The sequence below is a fragment of the Lipotes vexillifer genome, unplaced genomic scaffold (assembly GCF_000442215.2).
Source record: "Lipotes vexillifer unplaced genomic scaffold, Lipotes_vexillifer_v1.1 scaffold1060, whole genome shotgun sequence".
Classification (NCBI taxonomy): domain Eukaryota; kingdom Metazoa; phylum Chordata; class Mammalia; order Artiodactyla; family Lipotidae; genus Lipotes; species Lipotes vexillifer.
The window spans coordinates 183,350-201,199 of NW_006790578.1; the positions used below are offsets into that span (position 1 = coordinate 183,350).

Consider the following 17,850-nt stretch of genomic DNA (forward strand, 5'->3'; position numbering starts at 1 on the left):
AAAAAAAAAAAAAAAAAAAAAAAAAAAGAAGGGAGAGGGGAAAGTGGGACCTTTGGTGGGGTGAAGGGTCAAGGAGGGTTTATGAAGAAACACTCACCATCTCTTCTTATGTCTCCTTGGCCAACACACAGCCCTGCAAAGAATCGTCCCTGAGACACAGGCACCTGCATGGGACCCGCGTCCTCACCTCCTGGTCCCTAAGGGGCCGTCTCAGGGCTCATACGTGTGGGAGCTCTCACTTCCCCACGCTGGACTCTGGCTCCTGCTCTGCTCTCAGCTCCTCCACCATGTCCCATGAAGGTTCCCCTGTGCTGCTGTCACCTCCCAAGGCTCCAGGGCCTTTCTCGTTTCCACAAAAATTCCACCAATCCTCTTATTTTCCCTTTCTACCTGAACCACTCTTGGTGCAAAATCTATGTCTGAACACAGTCAAATTCAGACCTTAAATTCTAACACACCTAGATAAGCCAGGAATGCTGAAAGCCGGGATGCTGTTGGGGAGATGGAAAAAGTTGATACAGAGAGGTAGAGAATTTCCTGGCCAATAGGAAAGATGCTGGACCTTAGAACAGACTGAAGGGGTCAATGTTAGTGAACGTTTTTGAATGACTGTGATTTGAGGTCCATGTGCAGAGAAGGAGCAAGACCATGGTTCATGCATTTAAAAGCAAATTCAGGGCTTCCCTGGTGGCGCAGCGGTTAGGAATCCGCCTGCCGAGGCAGGGGACACGTGTTCGAGCCCTGGTCCGGGAAGATCCCCCATGCCGCGGAGCAACTGAGCCTGTGTGCCACAACGACTGAGCCTGTGCTCTAGAGCTCACGGGCCACAACTACTGAGCCCCCCCCGTGCCACAACTACTGAAGCCCGTGCGCCTAGAGCCCATGCTCCGCAACAAGAGAAGCCCAAGAGAAGCCACTGCAATGAGAAGCCCACTCACTGCAACGAAGAGTAGCCCCTGCTCGCCACAACTAGAGAAAGCCTGCGCGCAGCAACGAAGACCCAATGCAGCCAATAATTAATTAATTAATTTAAAAAATTTAGTCTGAAGTTACACTCGTGTCAAGTTTTAAGTGGGAAAATGTGACATAGCCATTAGTAAGTCAACCGTATGTTGTTGTGATCAATAGAGTAATCTCGAAAAGAATTTCACAAAAAGTAATGTAGATAGAAACGTCAAAAACAAAATAAAATAAAGAGACACGCAACCCCCTGAAAAAAAAAAAAAGTAATGTAGAGGTAAAGAAAGTTAAAGATTTAAAATGGCATATTATTGGTGAAGCTGAAAAAAATTAAAATAGCACAGTAAAAAATAATTTTTAAAACAAAGATTGGAAATGAGGAAACATAAAAGAGATGGGCAAATAGAAAGATTAGAAGAATTATAAACTTTCATCCTATAAATAAGTAATTCCATAGAACATCAATTGGTCCTGAAATTCAATGAAAAGATCTAATGGATGTTTAAAAAAAGACCTAAATAAATGCCGGGTTTTGTTTTTTGTTTTTTTCAAGAGAAACACCTTAAGTATGGATATATACAGAGGTGCCTTGAAAGCAAAAAGATATACTATGCAAACACCATCATGGTATGGCTATATTAACATCACATAAAGTAGATTTTAAGGCAAGAAATAGTATTTAGATATGAATGGGAACATTTCCTAATGATAAAATAGGTCAAGAAAAATATGTAATCACCCCAACCCTGTAGGCACCTCATAGATACAAAATCCAATAATATAGATACAAAATCTATAAAAGAATTGTTGACAGTATTAAAGAAGCTAAGCCTATAATCATATTTTGTATTTTGACATGCCTCTCTCATTAACTGCATTGCACATGAAAAAGTCCAAAAAAAGAAACAAAAGAAAGACAGTTGCAGACATTTGCTATTCCAAGAAATCAAACCCGGAAAAAGTAAATAAAATGTCATTTTGCATTATTAATTTGACAGCTTTTAATGCTAAAATCTAATGTTAAATAGAATTTGGAAAAATGACACATCATCAGTTTTTAGAATGATAAATCAATACTAGTTACTAAGGGCAACTGGGTTATGAAGCTCATCCCTGCCCCCCAACATTTATAGCCTTCCACCTGAGAATTTAAATCCCAGTAGTTTACCCTAAGGAATAATTAAGGCTGTCCAAAAGAATTACAAGTTGTTAATTTTTATTATGATTATAGTAGCAAATGAGTTGGAAGTAATATAAATGTACAGGAGTAGGAGGTTGGTTAGTTACAAGTTTTTACTTTTATAGAGTGGAGGACGATTCAGCAATTTAAATCATGTTATGGAACATAAAAATAAAATTTCAATGTTCCAAGAAGATATGATAATGTATAAACTAATAAAAGAACCAAAATAAAAAATTAAATCATGTTGTGGAAGCAACTTATAACCATGTGTGGGGAAGCATTCATTGGCATGAAACACTTTAAGTTTTATAGGTTTATGACAAAATAAGATAACAGTTTAGGAGATATAGATATTTCTTGGGAATTTTTTTCTTATCACTCTCAAATATTTCTAAAGAAGGTGAGCCTTTTTTTTTTTTTTTGGCTGTGTTGGGTCTTCGTTGCTGCGTGCAGGCTTTCCCTAGTTATGGCGAGCAGGGGCTACTCTTCGTGGGCTTCTCACTGAGGTGGCTTCTCTTGTTGCAGGGCATGGGCTTTTAGGCATGTGGGCTTCAGTAATTGTGGCCCACGGGCTCAGTAGTAGTGGCCCACGGGCTCTAGAGTGCAGGCTCAGTAGTTGTGGTGCACAGGCTTAGTTGCTCCGCGGCATATGGGATCTTCCCAGACCAGGCCTCAAACCCATGTCTCCTGCATTGGCAGGTGGATTCTTAACCACTGTGCCACCAGGGAAGCCCTGGCAGGCGGATTCTTAACCACTGAGCCACCAGGGAAATCCAACGGTGAGTCTTTTAAAATGAAGACCCTTTGTTTTGCTGAGCACAGTGGTGGGCTTGGGTATAAACGTTAAGGAGTCAATTGCTAGATAATCTGAATTGTTCTGCATAAAAATGAGTTAAGAAATTTAGGGTGGTGATTTAAAAAAAAAAGAATCTAGATGAATGACATCAAGGGAACCAGAAACATGTGCACTGCACTGGGAAAAAGAGAAGGGAAATCAGCAGTGGGTGTGTGATATGAAACTCCTCTATCTCCCCTGTCACATAGCGGACAAAAATCTACATTGACCACTCATGACTTCTGTGGAAGCAGTGAATAGCTGGGAGGAAAGATAAATGGATGTAGTTTTAGAGAGGAATCAACTCCTTTAACATTAATGTTTCCTCCTTAGCTCCTAGGAAATGGGATTATGCTCTTCCCATTTGGGAAAACAATTGAATGGACACTTTCCAATTTCCCTTGATTACTTTCTCTTCTGTAAAAGAAAGCACATTAAAAACCTAACCGTTGGGCTTCCCTGGTTGCGCAGTGGTTGAGAATCCGCCTGCCGATGCAGGAGACATGGGTTCGTGCCCCGGTCCGGGAGGATCCCACATGCCGCAGAGCAGCTGGGCCCGTGAGCCATGGCCGCTGGGCCTGCACATCAGGAGCCTGTGCTCTGCAACGGAAGGGGCCACAACAGTCAGAGGCCCGCGTACTGCAAAAACAAACAAACAAAAACCAAAAAACAAACAAAATAAAAATAGATAGGACTTCCCTGGTGGTGCAGTGGTTAAGAATCCACCTGCCAATGCAGGGGACATAGGTTCAAGCCCTGGTGCGGAAAGATCACACATGCCGTGGAGCAACTAAGCCCATGCACCACAACTACTGAGCCTGTGCTCTAGAGCCCATGAGCCACAACTACTGAGCCCACATGCCGCAACTACTGAAGCCCGCACGCCTAGAGCCCGTGCTCTGCAACAAGAGAAGCCACCGCAGTGAGAAGCCCACGCACTGCAACGAGTAGTAGCCCTCCTCACCACAATTAGAGACAGGCTGCGTGCAGCAACAAAGACCCAACTCAGCCAAAAATAAATACATACTTTTTTTTTTTAAAAAAAGATAAGCAGGACTTCCCTGGTGGCCCAGTGGTTAAGAATCTACCTGCCAGGGGCTTCACTGGTGGCGCAGTGGTTAAGAATCCACCCGCCAATGCAGGGGACATGGGTTCGATCCCTGGTCTGGGAAGATCCCACATACCACAGAGCAACTAAGCCTGCATGCCACAACTACTGAGCCCACAAGCCACAACTACTGAGCCTGCGCGCCTAGAGCTCATGCTCCTCAGCAAGAGAAGCCACTGCAATGAGAAGCCCAGGCACCCCAATGAAGAATAGCCCTGCTCACCGCAACTAGAGAAAGTCCACATATAGCAACGAAGACCCACGCAGCCAAAAAAAACAAACAAACATAAGCAACCAGGATATACTGTATAGCATAGGGAATTACAGCCACTATCTTGTAATAACTTTTAATGGAGTACAATCCTTAAGAATAATAAATCACTATGCGGTACACTTGAAACTAATATTATATTATAAGTCAATTATACTTCAATTTTAAAAAATAGGGACTTCCCTGGTGGTGCAGATCATTCAGACAGAAATTAAATAAGGAAACACAAGCTTTAAATGACACAGTAGACCAGATAAACTTAGTTGATATTTATAGGACATACCACCCGAAAGCAGAAGAATACACTTTCTTTTCAAGTGCACACAGAACATTCTCCAGAATAGACCACATCTTGGGTCACAAATCAAGCCTTGGAAAATTTAAGAAAATTGAAATCATATCAAGTATTTTTCCAACCACAAAGCTATGAGATTATAAATCAATTACAGGAAAAAGAACTGTAAAAAACACAAAGACGTGGAGGGTAACCATGGTGCTGCTAAATAACCAAGAGATCACTGAAGAAATCAAAGAAGAAATTTTAAAAATACATAGAAACAAATGACAACGAAAACACAACAATCCAAAACCTGTGGGACACAGCAAAAGCAGTTCTAAGAGGGAAGTTTATAGCAATTCAAGCTCACCTCAAGAAACAAGAAAAATCTCAAATAAACAATCTAACCTTACACCTAAAGCAACTAGAAAAAGAAGAACAAAGAAAACCCAAAGTTAGTAGAAGGAAAGAAATCATAAAGATCAGAGCAGAAATAAATGAAATAGAAATGAAGAAAACAATAGCAAGATCAATAAAAATAAAAGTTGGTTCTTTGGGCTTCCCTGGTGGCACAGTGGTTGAGAGTCCATCTGCCGATGCAGGGGACACGGGTTCGTGCCCCGGTCCAGGAAGATCCCCCAGGCTGCGGAGCGGCTGGGCCCATGAGCCATGGCCGCTGGGCCTGCGCGTCCGGAGCCTGTGCTCCACAACGGGAGAGGCCACAACAGTGAGAGGCCCGCGTACCACAAAAAAAAAAAAAAAAATTCTAACGGGGGGGGGAAGGGTAAGCTGGGACAAAGTGAGAGAGTGGCATGGACATATATACACTACCAACTGTAAAATCGATAGCTAGGGGGAAGCGGCCGCATAGCACAGAGAGATCAGCTCGGTGCTTTGTGACCACCTAGAGGGGTGGGATAGGGAAGGTGGGAGGGAGGGAGATGCAAGAGGGAAGAGATATGGGGATATATGTATATGTACAGCTGATTCACTTTGTTATAAAGCAGAAACTAACACACCATTGTAAAGCAATTATACTCCAATAAAGATGTTAAAAAAAAATCTTCCAATAAACAAAAGTCCAGGACCAGAATTCACAGGTGAATTCTATCAGATATTTAGAGAAGAGTTAACACCTATCCTTCTCAAACTCTTCCAAAACATTGCAGAGGGAGGAACACTCCCAAACCCGTTCTATGAAGCCACCATCATCCTGATACCAAACCAGACAAATATATCACACAAAAAGAAAATTACAGACCAACATCACTGATGAACATAGACTTAAAAATCGTCAACAAAATACTAGCAAACAGAATCCAACAACACAGTAAAAAGATCATACACCATGATCAAGTGGGGTTTATCCCAGGGATGCAAGGATTCTTCAATATACACAAAACAATCAATGTGATACACCATATTAAAAAATTGAAGAATAAAAACCATATGATCATCTCAATAGATGCAGAAAAGCCTTTTGACAAAATTCAACACCCATTTATGATAAAAACTCTCCAGAAAGTGAGCATAGAGGGAACCTACCTCAACATAATAAAGGCCACATACGACAAACCCACAGCAAACATCATTCTCAATGGTGAAAAACTGAAACCATTTCCTCTAAGATCAGGAACAAGACAAGGATGTCCACTCTCACCACTATTATTCAACATAGTTTTGGAAGTCCTAGCCACGGCAATCAGAGAAGAAAAAGAAATAAAAGGAATCCAAATCGGAAAAGAAGAAGTAAGGCTGTCACTGTTTGCAGATGACATGATACTATACATAGAAAATCCTAGAGATGCCACCAGAAAACTACTAGAACTAATCAATGAATTTGTAAGTTTGCAGGATACAAAATTAATGCACAGAAATCTCTTGCATTCCTATACACTAACAACAAAAGATCAGAAGGAGAAATTAAGGAAACAATCCCATTTACCATCACAACAAAAAGAATAAAATACCTAGGAATAAACCTACCTAAGGAAGCAAAAGACCTGTACTCAGAAAACTATAAAACACCGATGAAAGAAATCAAAGATGACATAAACAGATGGATAGATATACCATGCTCCTGGATTGGAAGAATCAATATTGTGAAAATGACTCTACTCCCCAAAGCAATCTACAGGTTCAATGCAATCTCTACCAAATTACCAACGGCATTTTCCACAGAACTAGAACAAGAAATTTTACAATCTGTATGGAAACACAAAAGACCCCGAATAGCCAAAGCAATCTTGAGAAAGAAAAACGGAGCTGGAGGAATCAGGCTCCCTGGCTTCAGACTATATTACAAAGCTACAGTAATCAAGGCAGTATGGTACTGGCACAAAAACAGAAAGATAGATCAATGGAATAGGACAGAGAGCCCAGAGATAAACCCACGCACATATGGTCACCTTATCTTTGACAAACGAGGCAAGAATATACAATGGAGAAAAGACAGGCTCTTCAATAAGTGGTGCTGGGAAAACTGGACAACTGCATGTAAAAGCATGAAATTAGAACACTCCCTAACACCACACACAAAAGTAAACTCAAAATGGATTAAAGACCTAAATGTAAGGCCAGACACTATGAAACTCTTAGAGGAAAACATAGGCAGAACACTCTATGATATGAATCACAGCAAGATCCTTTTTGACCCACCTCCTAGAGAAATGGAAATTAAAAAAATAAACTAATGGGACCTAATGAAACTTAAAAGCTTTTGCACAGCAAAGGAAACCAAAATTGAGACAAAAAGACAACACTCAGAATGGGAGAAAATATTTGCAAACGAAGAAACTGACAAAGGATTAATCTCCAAAATGTACAAGCAGTCCATGCAGCTCAATATCAAAAGAAACCCAAACAACTCAATCCAAAAATGGGCAGAAGAGCTAAATAGACATTTCTCCAAAGAAGACGTTCAGATTGCCAACTAAGACATGAAGATGCTCAACATCACTAATTATCAGAGACATGCAAATCAAAACCACAATGACGTGTCACCTCACACTGGTCAGAATGGCCATCATCAGAAAATCTAGAAACAATAAATCCTGGAGAGGGTGTGGAGAAAAGGGAACCCTCCTGCACTGTTGGTGGGAATGTAAATTGTTACAGCCACTATGGAGAACAGTATGGAGGTTCCTTAAAAAACTACAAATAGAACTACCATATGACCCAGCAATCCCACTACTGGGCATATACCCTGAGAAAACCATAATTCAAAAAGAGTCGTGTACCACAATAGCCAGGACATGGAAGCAACCTAAATGTCCATCAACAGATGAATGGATAAAGAAGATGTGGCACATTTATACAATGGAATATTACTCAGCCATAAAGCGTAATGAAATTGAGTTATTTGTAGTGACGTGGATGGACTTAGAGTATGTCATACAGAGTGAAGTAAGTCAGAAAGAGAAAAGCAAATACCATATGCTAACGCATATATATGGAATCTAAAAAAGCGGTACTGATGAACCTAGTGGGAGGGCAGGAATAAAGATGCAGACGTAGAGAACGGACTTGAGGACACAGCGGGGAAGGGGAAGCTGGGATGAAGTGAGAGTAGCATTGACATATATACACTACCAATGTAAAATGGATAGCTAGTGGGAAGAAGCCGCATAGCACAGGGAGATCAGCTCGATGCATTGTGACGACATAGAGGGATGGGATATGGAGGGTGGGAGGGAGGTGCAAGAGGGAGAGGATATGGGGATATATGTATACATACAGCTGATTCTATTTGTTGTACAGCAGAAATTAACACATTTTAAACAACTACTGAGACTGCTCTCTTGAGCCACAACTACTGAGCCAGCATGCCACAACTCCTGAAGCCTGCGTGCCTAGAGCCCATGCTCTGCAACAAGAGAAGCCACCACAATAAGAAGCCCACGCACCACAATGAAGAGTAGCCCCTGCTCATCGCAACTAGAGAAAGCCCACATGCAGCAACGAAGACCGAACGCAGCCATAAATAAATAAATATTAAAAAAATAAAAATAAGACTATGAAAAGACAAATTATTTTTAAAGAAAATGTCTTGGGCAGGACTTCAGATGAGACAGGAGAGACCTCAGGGTGGGTGGAGCAACGTACACAAGATTTATGAGGAAAATGTTGTCATTGGTGGCTTCTGGTTTCCTGAGTCAGTTGTGAGAAGGAAGCTGTACACCAGGTAGTGGAGAAGCAAAGTGTCAGAGCAAAACCTCTCGCCCCACATCCTCTGCACAAAGAGGGCAGGAGGGAGTTGCAATTGCCCAGTGCAGTTTCTTCCTTTGAACTGTAAGACTGAACACGGCATCTTGGTCTGGGCAGAAGGGACGCTATGATCACAGAATTCCTGTCGCTGCTTTACCTTGGTGAGTCTCCAGGATGGGGACAGATGGGTTTGGATGGGTGAGAACATTCACGGTGGAGTGGGGGTTAACATGGGGGATGTGACAGGTACAGAAATTATGGCTTCTGTGTGTTGGGTGCAATCTACCGGCTGTGATACCCACATGCTCTCGTTTTGGTGCTCACACATAAGGGATGAGGGAGCAGAGGTGCAGAGACGTGTGGTAATACCCTTGGTTCAACTGGCTGAGATATGCACAGCTCCGATGGGACCTCCACGTGTGTATCATCTACGTACCACCGTCTTGCCTTGAATGTTCCATTGGCATATAGGAGGGCAGGGTCTACAGGGTGTGAAAAGCTGTGAGTGTGGTTATGAACGAGGAATACAGAAAAGACCTACTGTTACCGAGTCCAAACTTGTACCGCGTGCTGCATGACGGAACAATAATTCAAGAGAGACAAGTTGTTGGGGCAAGGAATAGTGCCAGCAGACCAAGAAGATGGTGGACTAGTGTCCCAGAAAACCATCTTGCTGGGGGGTCTGGATGCGAGTTTCTTTTATAGAACCAAGAGGGAGAGGTGAGGAGGTAAAGTAAAAAAAAAGGCAACAAGTTGTTACAAACATTTCCTTGTTCCGGCCAGACTTTGGAGGGGGTACATTAACTTCTTTCCTGCAGCCATTCACGGGTGGGCCTGGTCAGAATGTTTCCTGTGAGCTGAACAAAGGTATTTTAGCTTAAGGCTCAGGCATGGCAGCCATGGTTCCTAGAAATAGGCCATTATGTCTACTTTAAGTTTATAGGCACTAACATCCCTTTAGTGATTAACTTGTAGCAAAAGCGATAGAATACAAAGGTTAAAGTAAAAGAAACAGATCCCATATGGAGTCAGATGTGTTCTCCCCTATGGCCCTAAGGCAGCGAACAGTGGATACGAAGAACATTTTCTGACTAGCCCTATCCTTAGCCTGATTTCAACCATCCTCAACTTGCATATAAGGTGATCAAACAGACCTCAGCTTCTAGGATGGAAGACCTGGAATATAATCTTGGCTTGGTCTCACGGGAGCCCCAGAATTTGAAACAGGAGTTCCACCAGACTGAGTACCTAGTTCCTCCTTCGTGAGTGGGGCGGCAGGGTGTGGGGTGGGGTGCGGGAAGGGATGGTGTGGAGGACATTAGGACTCACCATCTGCCCTAGTTCCTTCTTCCTTATTCTGGGTTCAGCCCTTCCCTTTGAGGCCATGGTTCTCCCATGCACGCATTTGAGCTTGAGAGGCCGGTCACCATACCCCAAACCTCCAGCTGCAGGGCAGAATAAACGGGGCGGTCACCGACCTCGTCCCCCTCACATTTATTTCCTGCGGCTGCCGTACCGAATTACTGCAAATCGGGTGGCTTAAAACAACAGACATCTGTTCTCTCACGGTTCTGGAGGCCAGAAGTCCAAAATCAAGGTGTCAGCAGGGTTGATTCCTTCTTGCGGGGGACGGGGGTGCTCTGAGGGAGAGTCTATTCCATGCCTCTCTCCTCGATTCTGGTTGGGAGATGGCTGGCAACCCTTGGCATCCCTTGGTGTGTAGATGCATTACTCCAAAGCCTCACATGGTCACATGGCCATCTTCCCTCCGTGTGTTCTGTCTCCTGCTGGGTTAGGGTCCCCGCCTACTCCACTATGACCTCATGTGAACTGTCGACTGAAAAATGAATCGCACAACTTAAAAGCTGAGAGTTATGTTTTATTCGGTGGATATTCTTAGGACTTCAAGCCCAGGAGACAGCATCTCAAGGAACCCTGCAGGATATATAGGAGTTTTGCAACAAAGGGCAGGTACTTTGAATGTCAAAAGATTACTGTTAATGAAAGAAAACCAGATATCTCAAGTTAAGGCATTTACCGCTTTTCTGTATATGGGAAGATGCTAGAGTCTAGGCTCACTGAAACCATTCCTTTGACAGGCACCTCGGCTATCTGGGGTCAGTATCCCGCGTTTGCTCATCCTGAGTTCCCTCAGGGCTCACCGTGGGGACTGGCTGCAGTCTGATGGCTACTAGATGGTGGGAATTCTTTTTTTTTCTTTTTTTTTTTTTTTGCGGTACGCGGGCCTCTCACTGTTGTGGCCTCTCCTGTTGCGGGGACGCACAGGCTCAATAGCCATGGCTCACGGGCCTAGCCGCTCCGCGGCATGTGGGATCTTCCTGGACCGGGGCACGAACCCACATCCCCTGCATTGGCAGGTGGACTCTCAACCACTGCGCCACCAGGGAAGCCCGGCGTGTATTCTTTGTTTCCTTCCTGAGTTCCCTCAGGGCTCACCAGCTCACTGGTGGCTAAAATTGCTGATGACTGTGACATCCTTTGTTTACTGATATGGCAGGCAATGTTTTATTTCTCAGACTTCAGTTAGGATTCTGCATCCAATTCCAGTGTGTGTGTGTGTGTGTGTGTGTGTGTGTGTGTGTGTGTGTGTGTTGTGGGCTTTGTCTCCCCCAGCACCAAGCAACTCTGACACCAGCTGGGTGTCCCACAATTCAACTCCATTGTGACACTATCTACCTGGAGATACTGTTCGATCCCACAGATTAAGGGCTCTGTCCTAAAAGACGACCTCCCTACCACTTCAGATGCCAGTCACAAGTCACAAGTCACACAGGTGGCCACCTGTGTTTCTGTCCAACTAGCTATAGATTGAAGGTTCCAAAAACCCCCTCCTTGGGTTCCATTAACTTGCTAGAACTCAAATTTGCTAGAACACAGAACTCAGAGAAACATTTGACTCACTGGATTACTGATTTGCTGTAGAAAAATTGAACTCAGGAATGGCCAGATGGAAGAGACGCATAGGGCAAGGTATGAGGAAAGACCTTCTGAGCGCGCCACACTCAAAAAACCTCCACATGTCCAACAAAGAAGCTCTCTGAACCCCATCCTTTTGGGTTTTTATGAAGGCTTCACTACACAGGCATGATTGATTAAATCCTTGGCAATTGATGACCTCCCCAGAGGTCAGGGGGTGAGGGAGGGTGAGACTGACAGTTCCAACCCTTCAATCACATGGTTGTTTCTGTGGTAACCAGCGCCCCCATCCTTAGGTTACAGAGAGACTTTCCAAAAGTTACATTAACATAGGAAAAGACACCTTTACATCTCTCAACACTTAGGGAATTCCAAGGGTTTTAGGAGCTTTGTGCCAGGACCAGGGACAAAGACCCAATAGATGTTTCTTTTTCTTTCATTTTTTTTTTTGTTTTGTTTCTGTTTTTGGCTGTGTTGGGTCTTAGTTGCGGCAGGCGGGATATTCATTGAGGCATGTGGGATCTTTCGTTGAGGCACGCGGGCTTCTCTCTAGCTGTGGCGTGTGGGTTTTCTCTCTCTAGTTGTGGCGCGCAGGCTCCAGGTTGCCGGAATGTTGCCCACACCACGCGGGATCTTAGTTCCCCAACCAGGGATTGAACCCGCGTCCCCTGCATTGGAAGGCAGATTCTTTATCACTGGACCACCAGGGAAGTCCCTATGTTTCTTGTTATAAGTCACAACATCATAGTAATTTTCCTGTTCTCTAGAGAGCTGTGGTTTCTAGTGTCACCCACTCCTCCCTTTCTAGCACGGAAATTGTACAGCTCTCCATGTGGTGTATGTAAAGACCATACTAAATGTTAAATGTGTGATGCATGGCTGAGTCAGGCAGAGAGGGTGGCTGTATGGTAAAAGACAGTTATCTGTAAAGGACCTGCTAAATAATGTAAGTATGGAAATGGCTGATGTATGTAAAGAGTCTACCAAATGATAAATACTAGCTGATTGGTAGCTATTTATTGTAATTATTTCCAGTGAAATATGCTTACTTATGTTGCCCACTGCTCCTGATCTCAGAATTCTACTAAACTCCAAGGAGCTATCCCTTTATTCTTTGCTTTTTCAAGCTACCCTACATGCCAGTGGGTCTCTTCCCCTTAGTAACAAGTGTCTTCATTGCAGCCAGTTCTCTGCCTAAGTCAACTGTGGTCCTTTATTAAGAAAGAAATAAGGACTTCCCTGGTGGCGCAGTGGTTAAGAATCCGCCTGCCAATGCAGGGGACACGGGTTTGATCCCTGGTCCAGGAAGATCCCACACGCCGTGGAGCAACTAAGCCCGTGCGCCACAACTACTGAGCCCATGCGCCTAGAGCCTGTGCTCCACAACAAGAGAAGCCACCGCAATGAGAAGCCTACGCACCACAACAAAGAGTAGCCCCCGCTCGCCGCAACTAGAGAAAGCCAGCAACAAAGACCCAACACAGACAAAAATAAATTACAGAAAAAAATAGGTTCTGAGGATCTAATGAACAGCATAGTGACTATAGTTAATAATATCGAAATTGGCTAAGAGAATGGATCATAAACATTCTCACACACACAGAAAAGGTAACTTTCTGAGGTGAGAGATGTGTTAACTAGCTTGAATGTGGTGATCATTTTACAAGGTATATGTACATCAAATCATCACGTTGTACACTTTGAATACATTACAGTTTTGTCAAAAACAGAACCCCTCTCCCAGTGTTTACCTACTCCTTAGTAGGGTTTCTTGATGTAAAGTGAACCTAAGGCAATTGTGTGCTTATTAAAAAAAAAAAAAAAGGTAGAATGGGAATCACCATTTGAGCATAAGAATGGCTGATAACACAGCTGAGGTGACGTGAGACTAAAAGCAGAATATGCGGAGAGCCTAAAAAGAGACCGTGAGACCTGGGACCCCCTTGACCACCCAGAAGCTGATTTCCTACCTATCGATGTAGCCATTCTCACTGCTAATGCAGCCTCGGTCCACTGTCACTCCCCCACCTCCCTGCTTCCTGGTGAAGCTTGGGGGCTTGTGTTTTGAGTCCATCCCTGAGTGGAAACAAGGGCCAGATGTCCTGAGTCACTCTCATGTCTACAGAAATTCTAGCTTCACCCATTAACAGAGGCCCAAGACTGGCATCTATTTCCCCCACAATATGGGACTGGGGTCCCTTATTTCCATCCGTGGGTTAACGTCCCCATCCCAGAATGAAATATAAAGAATAGAGCCCAGAAGAGATAGGGGCTAAAGTAAGTAAAGATCAAAGCTGCAAGTGAGGGGAGCACTTGGGACCAGAAAACATCTTCAATTCTTTGTGAAAAGAATAACCCCGTCATGGAGAGCAAATTCTCCCCATGTGAATGTGGGTGGAAACCCACATGGACACTCCACAGTAAATAACTGTTGCATTCTTTAAATGGAAAGCATAAAAATTGCAGTCACAGAAAATACAGGTAAATGTTCAGTGATTTCCAGATGGTAAAAGAAGGACTAATTATGAAAGGAATGCAATATATCAGAAAAAGTTGCTGGCATTTTGTACATAAACATAACTTTTTTTAAATTTTTTGAGATGGCGCCTGGGAAATAACTTTTATGTACTTATTTATTTTTAACTGAAGTATAATTGACTTGCAATGTTATATTAGTTTCAGGTGTACAACATAGTGACTCGGTATTTTTATACATTACACAATGATCGCCGCTGTAAACATAACTTCCGAATGACAAACAATGGGACAAAAGTAAAAGGTGAAAAAATAAACTCAGGGCTTCCCTGGTGGCGCAGCGGTTGAGAATCTGCCTGCCGGTGCAGGGGACACGAGTCCGAGCCCTGGTCTGGGAGGATCCCACGTGCCGCGGAGCAACTGGGCCCGTGAGCCACAACTGCTGAGCCTGCGCGTCTGGAGCCCGTGCTCCGCAACAAGAGAGCCCGTGATGGTGAGTGAGAGGCCCGCGCACCGCGATGAAGAGTGGCCCCTGCTTGCCACAACTAGAGAAAGCCCTCTCACAGAAACGAAGACCCAACACAGCAAAAATAAATTAATTAATTAATAAACTCCTACCCCCAACATCTTACAAATAAAAAAACAAATAAATAAAAAAATAAATAAACCCAGGGAAGTCCCTGCAAGGAATAAGGCAGATCTTTTACAGATGAGTCACACAGTCTCTGCCTGATTTTTACTCAAAGACAAGCATAGAGAGATTATCATACTCAGTGAAGTAAGTCATAGAGAGATTATCATACTCAGTGAAGTAAGTCAGAGAAAGACAAATATCATATGATATCACTTATATGTGGAATTTTAAAAAAGATATGGAAGAAATTATTTACAAAACATAAATAGAATCACAGATATAGAAAAAAAAAACTTATGGTTACCAAAGGGGAAAGGGCGGGGAGGAATAAATTAGGAGTTTGGGATGAACATATACACACTGCTATGTACAAAACAGATAACCAACAAGGACCTATTATTATAGCACAGAGAACTATACTCAATATTTTGTAATGACCTACAAGGGAAAAGAATCTGAAAAAGAATATTATGTAACTGAATCACTTTGCTGTACACCTGAAACTAACAAAACATTGTAAATCAAAACTCCACTTCAATTAAAAAAAACAAACAAACATATAATTGATCTCTCATGAGAGTTTCTCTTCCAGGGCTTTGTCTGGGCAATGAAGATGAGAAAAATAATGGTAAGTTGTCTCCCACTTAGACTCTGTTCCTGCGCCCCAAGTTTCATGACCTTTTCCCCTTTCATCCTCTGAATTCTAGGAGGGTTTTGGTGGTCACCAAGATGAAGAGTCAAACTAACTCCAAATTCTTTCCAGAGAAATTTTCCAAATCCCTCTTCCATGCCTTGCCCAGCTCAGAGGTTGAACACAGCAGCAACGTGACCCTCAAGTGCCAGTCTGACGTCCAGAATGTGACATTCGTGCTGGGGAAGTTGCAGGACTCTGGGTACAAGGAAGAATGCAACTCAACAGGACAGGATACTAAATTCCTCCTCACTGACCTGAAGCCTGAAGATGCTGGACAGTACTTTTGTACCTACAAGACAGTGGCTGTAGAGAAATGGGAACTCAGTGTGAGAATAAGGCTCTTATCAGGGATTCTGAGTGGGTCTCAAGGATGTGAACGTGGGCGAGTGTTATAGAATAGAGTTTGTTAAAAAAAAAAAAAAACAAAATTCAACTGAGTACATTTTAAAGATCTAATTGGCTTTCTGAAATAATTCATGAAGGAGGAAGCATCCCTTCTAGCAAGTAGAGAGGAGTTCCACAGGGCTACAGAAAAGGAGAGGTTTTTTAAAACCAGACAAAGAAGTCATAAATAAAAAAGATCATTTCAGCTTTAGGTTAACCTACCTATGGAGTACAGAAGGGATCTTTGTGGCAGATTACCTCATGGTCCTCTGGGGGTTGGAGGAGGTCCCTGTGATGACCTCATTGGTGTGACCAGAAAATTCCCGACTGACCACCTAAGACAACATTTTGGGGGGTGGGGTGGGAGGGATGCGGGTTTGAAGCTTCAGTTAGGTTAGGTAGTAAGCCCCAGCATGGTCTACATAAATGATTCCATTTTGGGCCTGTGGTTTGCTTTTTTTTTTTTTTTTTTTGGCAGTACACGGGCCTCTCACTGTTGTGGCCTCTCCTGTTGCGGAGCACAGGCTCCGGACGCGCAGGCTCAGCAGCCACGGCTCACGGGCCCGGCCGCTCCGCGGCATGTGGGATCCTCCCGGACCGGAGCACGAACCCGCGTCCCCTGCATCGGCAGGCGGACTCTCAACCACTGCGCCACCAGGGAAGCCCTGTGGTTTGCTTTTTAACAAGGTATTAATAGAAAATTTGAGGTACAGTAAGGCCAAAGATAAGGATACGATGGTCATTGAAAAGATAGTTCGTTAACAGTTCCTAAGAGAAGGGGACATGTCACGCCTCGCCATGCAGGACCATATGGGGAAGCATCCAGTCAGGACATAGAGACAAGGGGAGGAGTGTTGGCAAGAGCCTTTACTGTGGTTTCTGTGGGAAATAACAGGCTGAGTATTGGATCTGGGGTATAGAGGCTGTCCCTGGTTGTCTGGGACCTGGGCCTGGGGTGATTAGGGCAGAGAAAGTGTCCCTGAGTATAAGAGAACAATAAGGGAGGTGGCTGCAAGTGTGCGCTCTGGATAGATTGGTTTGCATTTGAGAGGTGTGCTTGAGGGAAAGTTTTTTCCTATCCCCAGAAATTGGATAACCATGGGAGGCGAATGCCTCTAGGGTCAGCAAGGCCCCAAGATGTCAAAGCATCAAATGTAGAAAATAAAAGACATGGTTAATACAGAGAGATGGGTGAGAATGCCCCCAGGTGCAGTGGAAAATGGGAAACCCTGGTCCTTCCCTTCACCCCCATTGCCTTGTCCTCTTCAGAATTAGTCCTAAAACCTTCCCTCTCAGTCAACATAGGCCCTGAGATGACTCCAGGTCACAGTATGACACTCTTATGTCTGATTCCTCACAACAGAATGGAATGTAGTATTCTTGTTCTGCTGAAACTGGGGATCTCAGAATGATTACAAGTTGAGAAAGAAGGAAAAGACCAAACTGAGCATCATGGCAGCATAAGGCATCCCTTGTTTTTGTATCTCCATTTCAACAACTAAAATTTAGCATCCATCCATGAACAAAAGTGCCTCTATGGGAGGTGTGGGATCCAGCACCATATACCGGGAGGAATCTCACCCACGTGTGCATTGGGTAATAGGCAGACACACCTCAGTACCAGCTGTGGAACCTGCAGGAGACTGTGACCTGGTTCCAGCCCCTCTTGATCATGGTCTGGGAGAACATGGACATGGGTAGTTACCTATGGACGAGAGAACCTTTGTGAAGTTTACAAACCAAGACTGAATAATGAAGAAATAGAAAACTGGAACAGACCAATAATGGACAAACAGTTTGAATCAGTAATCAAAAACCTCCCAATGGGCTTCCCTGGTGGCGCAGTGCTTGAGGGTCCGCCTGCCGATGCAGGAGACGCGGGTTCG

At 43.7% G+C, this 17,850-nt stretch overlaps 2 protein-coding genes across 2 annotated transcripts in view; one reads left to right on the top strand and one right to left on the bottom strand.

Moving 5' to 3' along the window:
* LOC103087216 (T-cell-interacting, activating receptor on myeloid cells protein 1) overlaps nucleotides 1-289 on the bottom strand; it is a 1,258-nt gene extending 969 nt beyond the window's left edge. Inside the window, 1 exon segment of the mRNA XM_082931314.1 lies at nucleotides 248-289. Within this exon segment, the coding sequence (XP_082787440.1) occupies nucleotides 248-289 (42 nt within the window).
* An 8,678-nt stretch (nucleotides 290-8,967) lies between these two features.
* VSTM1 (V-set and transmembrane domain containing 1) overlaps nucleotides 8,968-17,850 on the top strand; it is an 18,967-nt gene continuing 10,084 nt past the window's right edge. Inside the window, exons 1-4 of the mRNA XM_007463868.1 lie at nucleotides 8,968-9,001; nucleotides 15,479-15,514; nucleotides 15,650-15,906; nucleotides 17,568-17,661. Coding sequence (XP_007463930.1) covers nucleotides 8,968-9,001; nucleotides 15,479-15,514; nucleotides 15,650-15,906; nucleotides 17,568-17,661 — 421 coding nt within the window. The remainder of the gene's footprint in view (nucleotides 9,002-15,478; nucleotides 15,515-15,649; nucleotides 15,907-17,567; nucleotides 17,662-17,850) is intronic.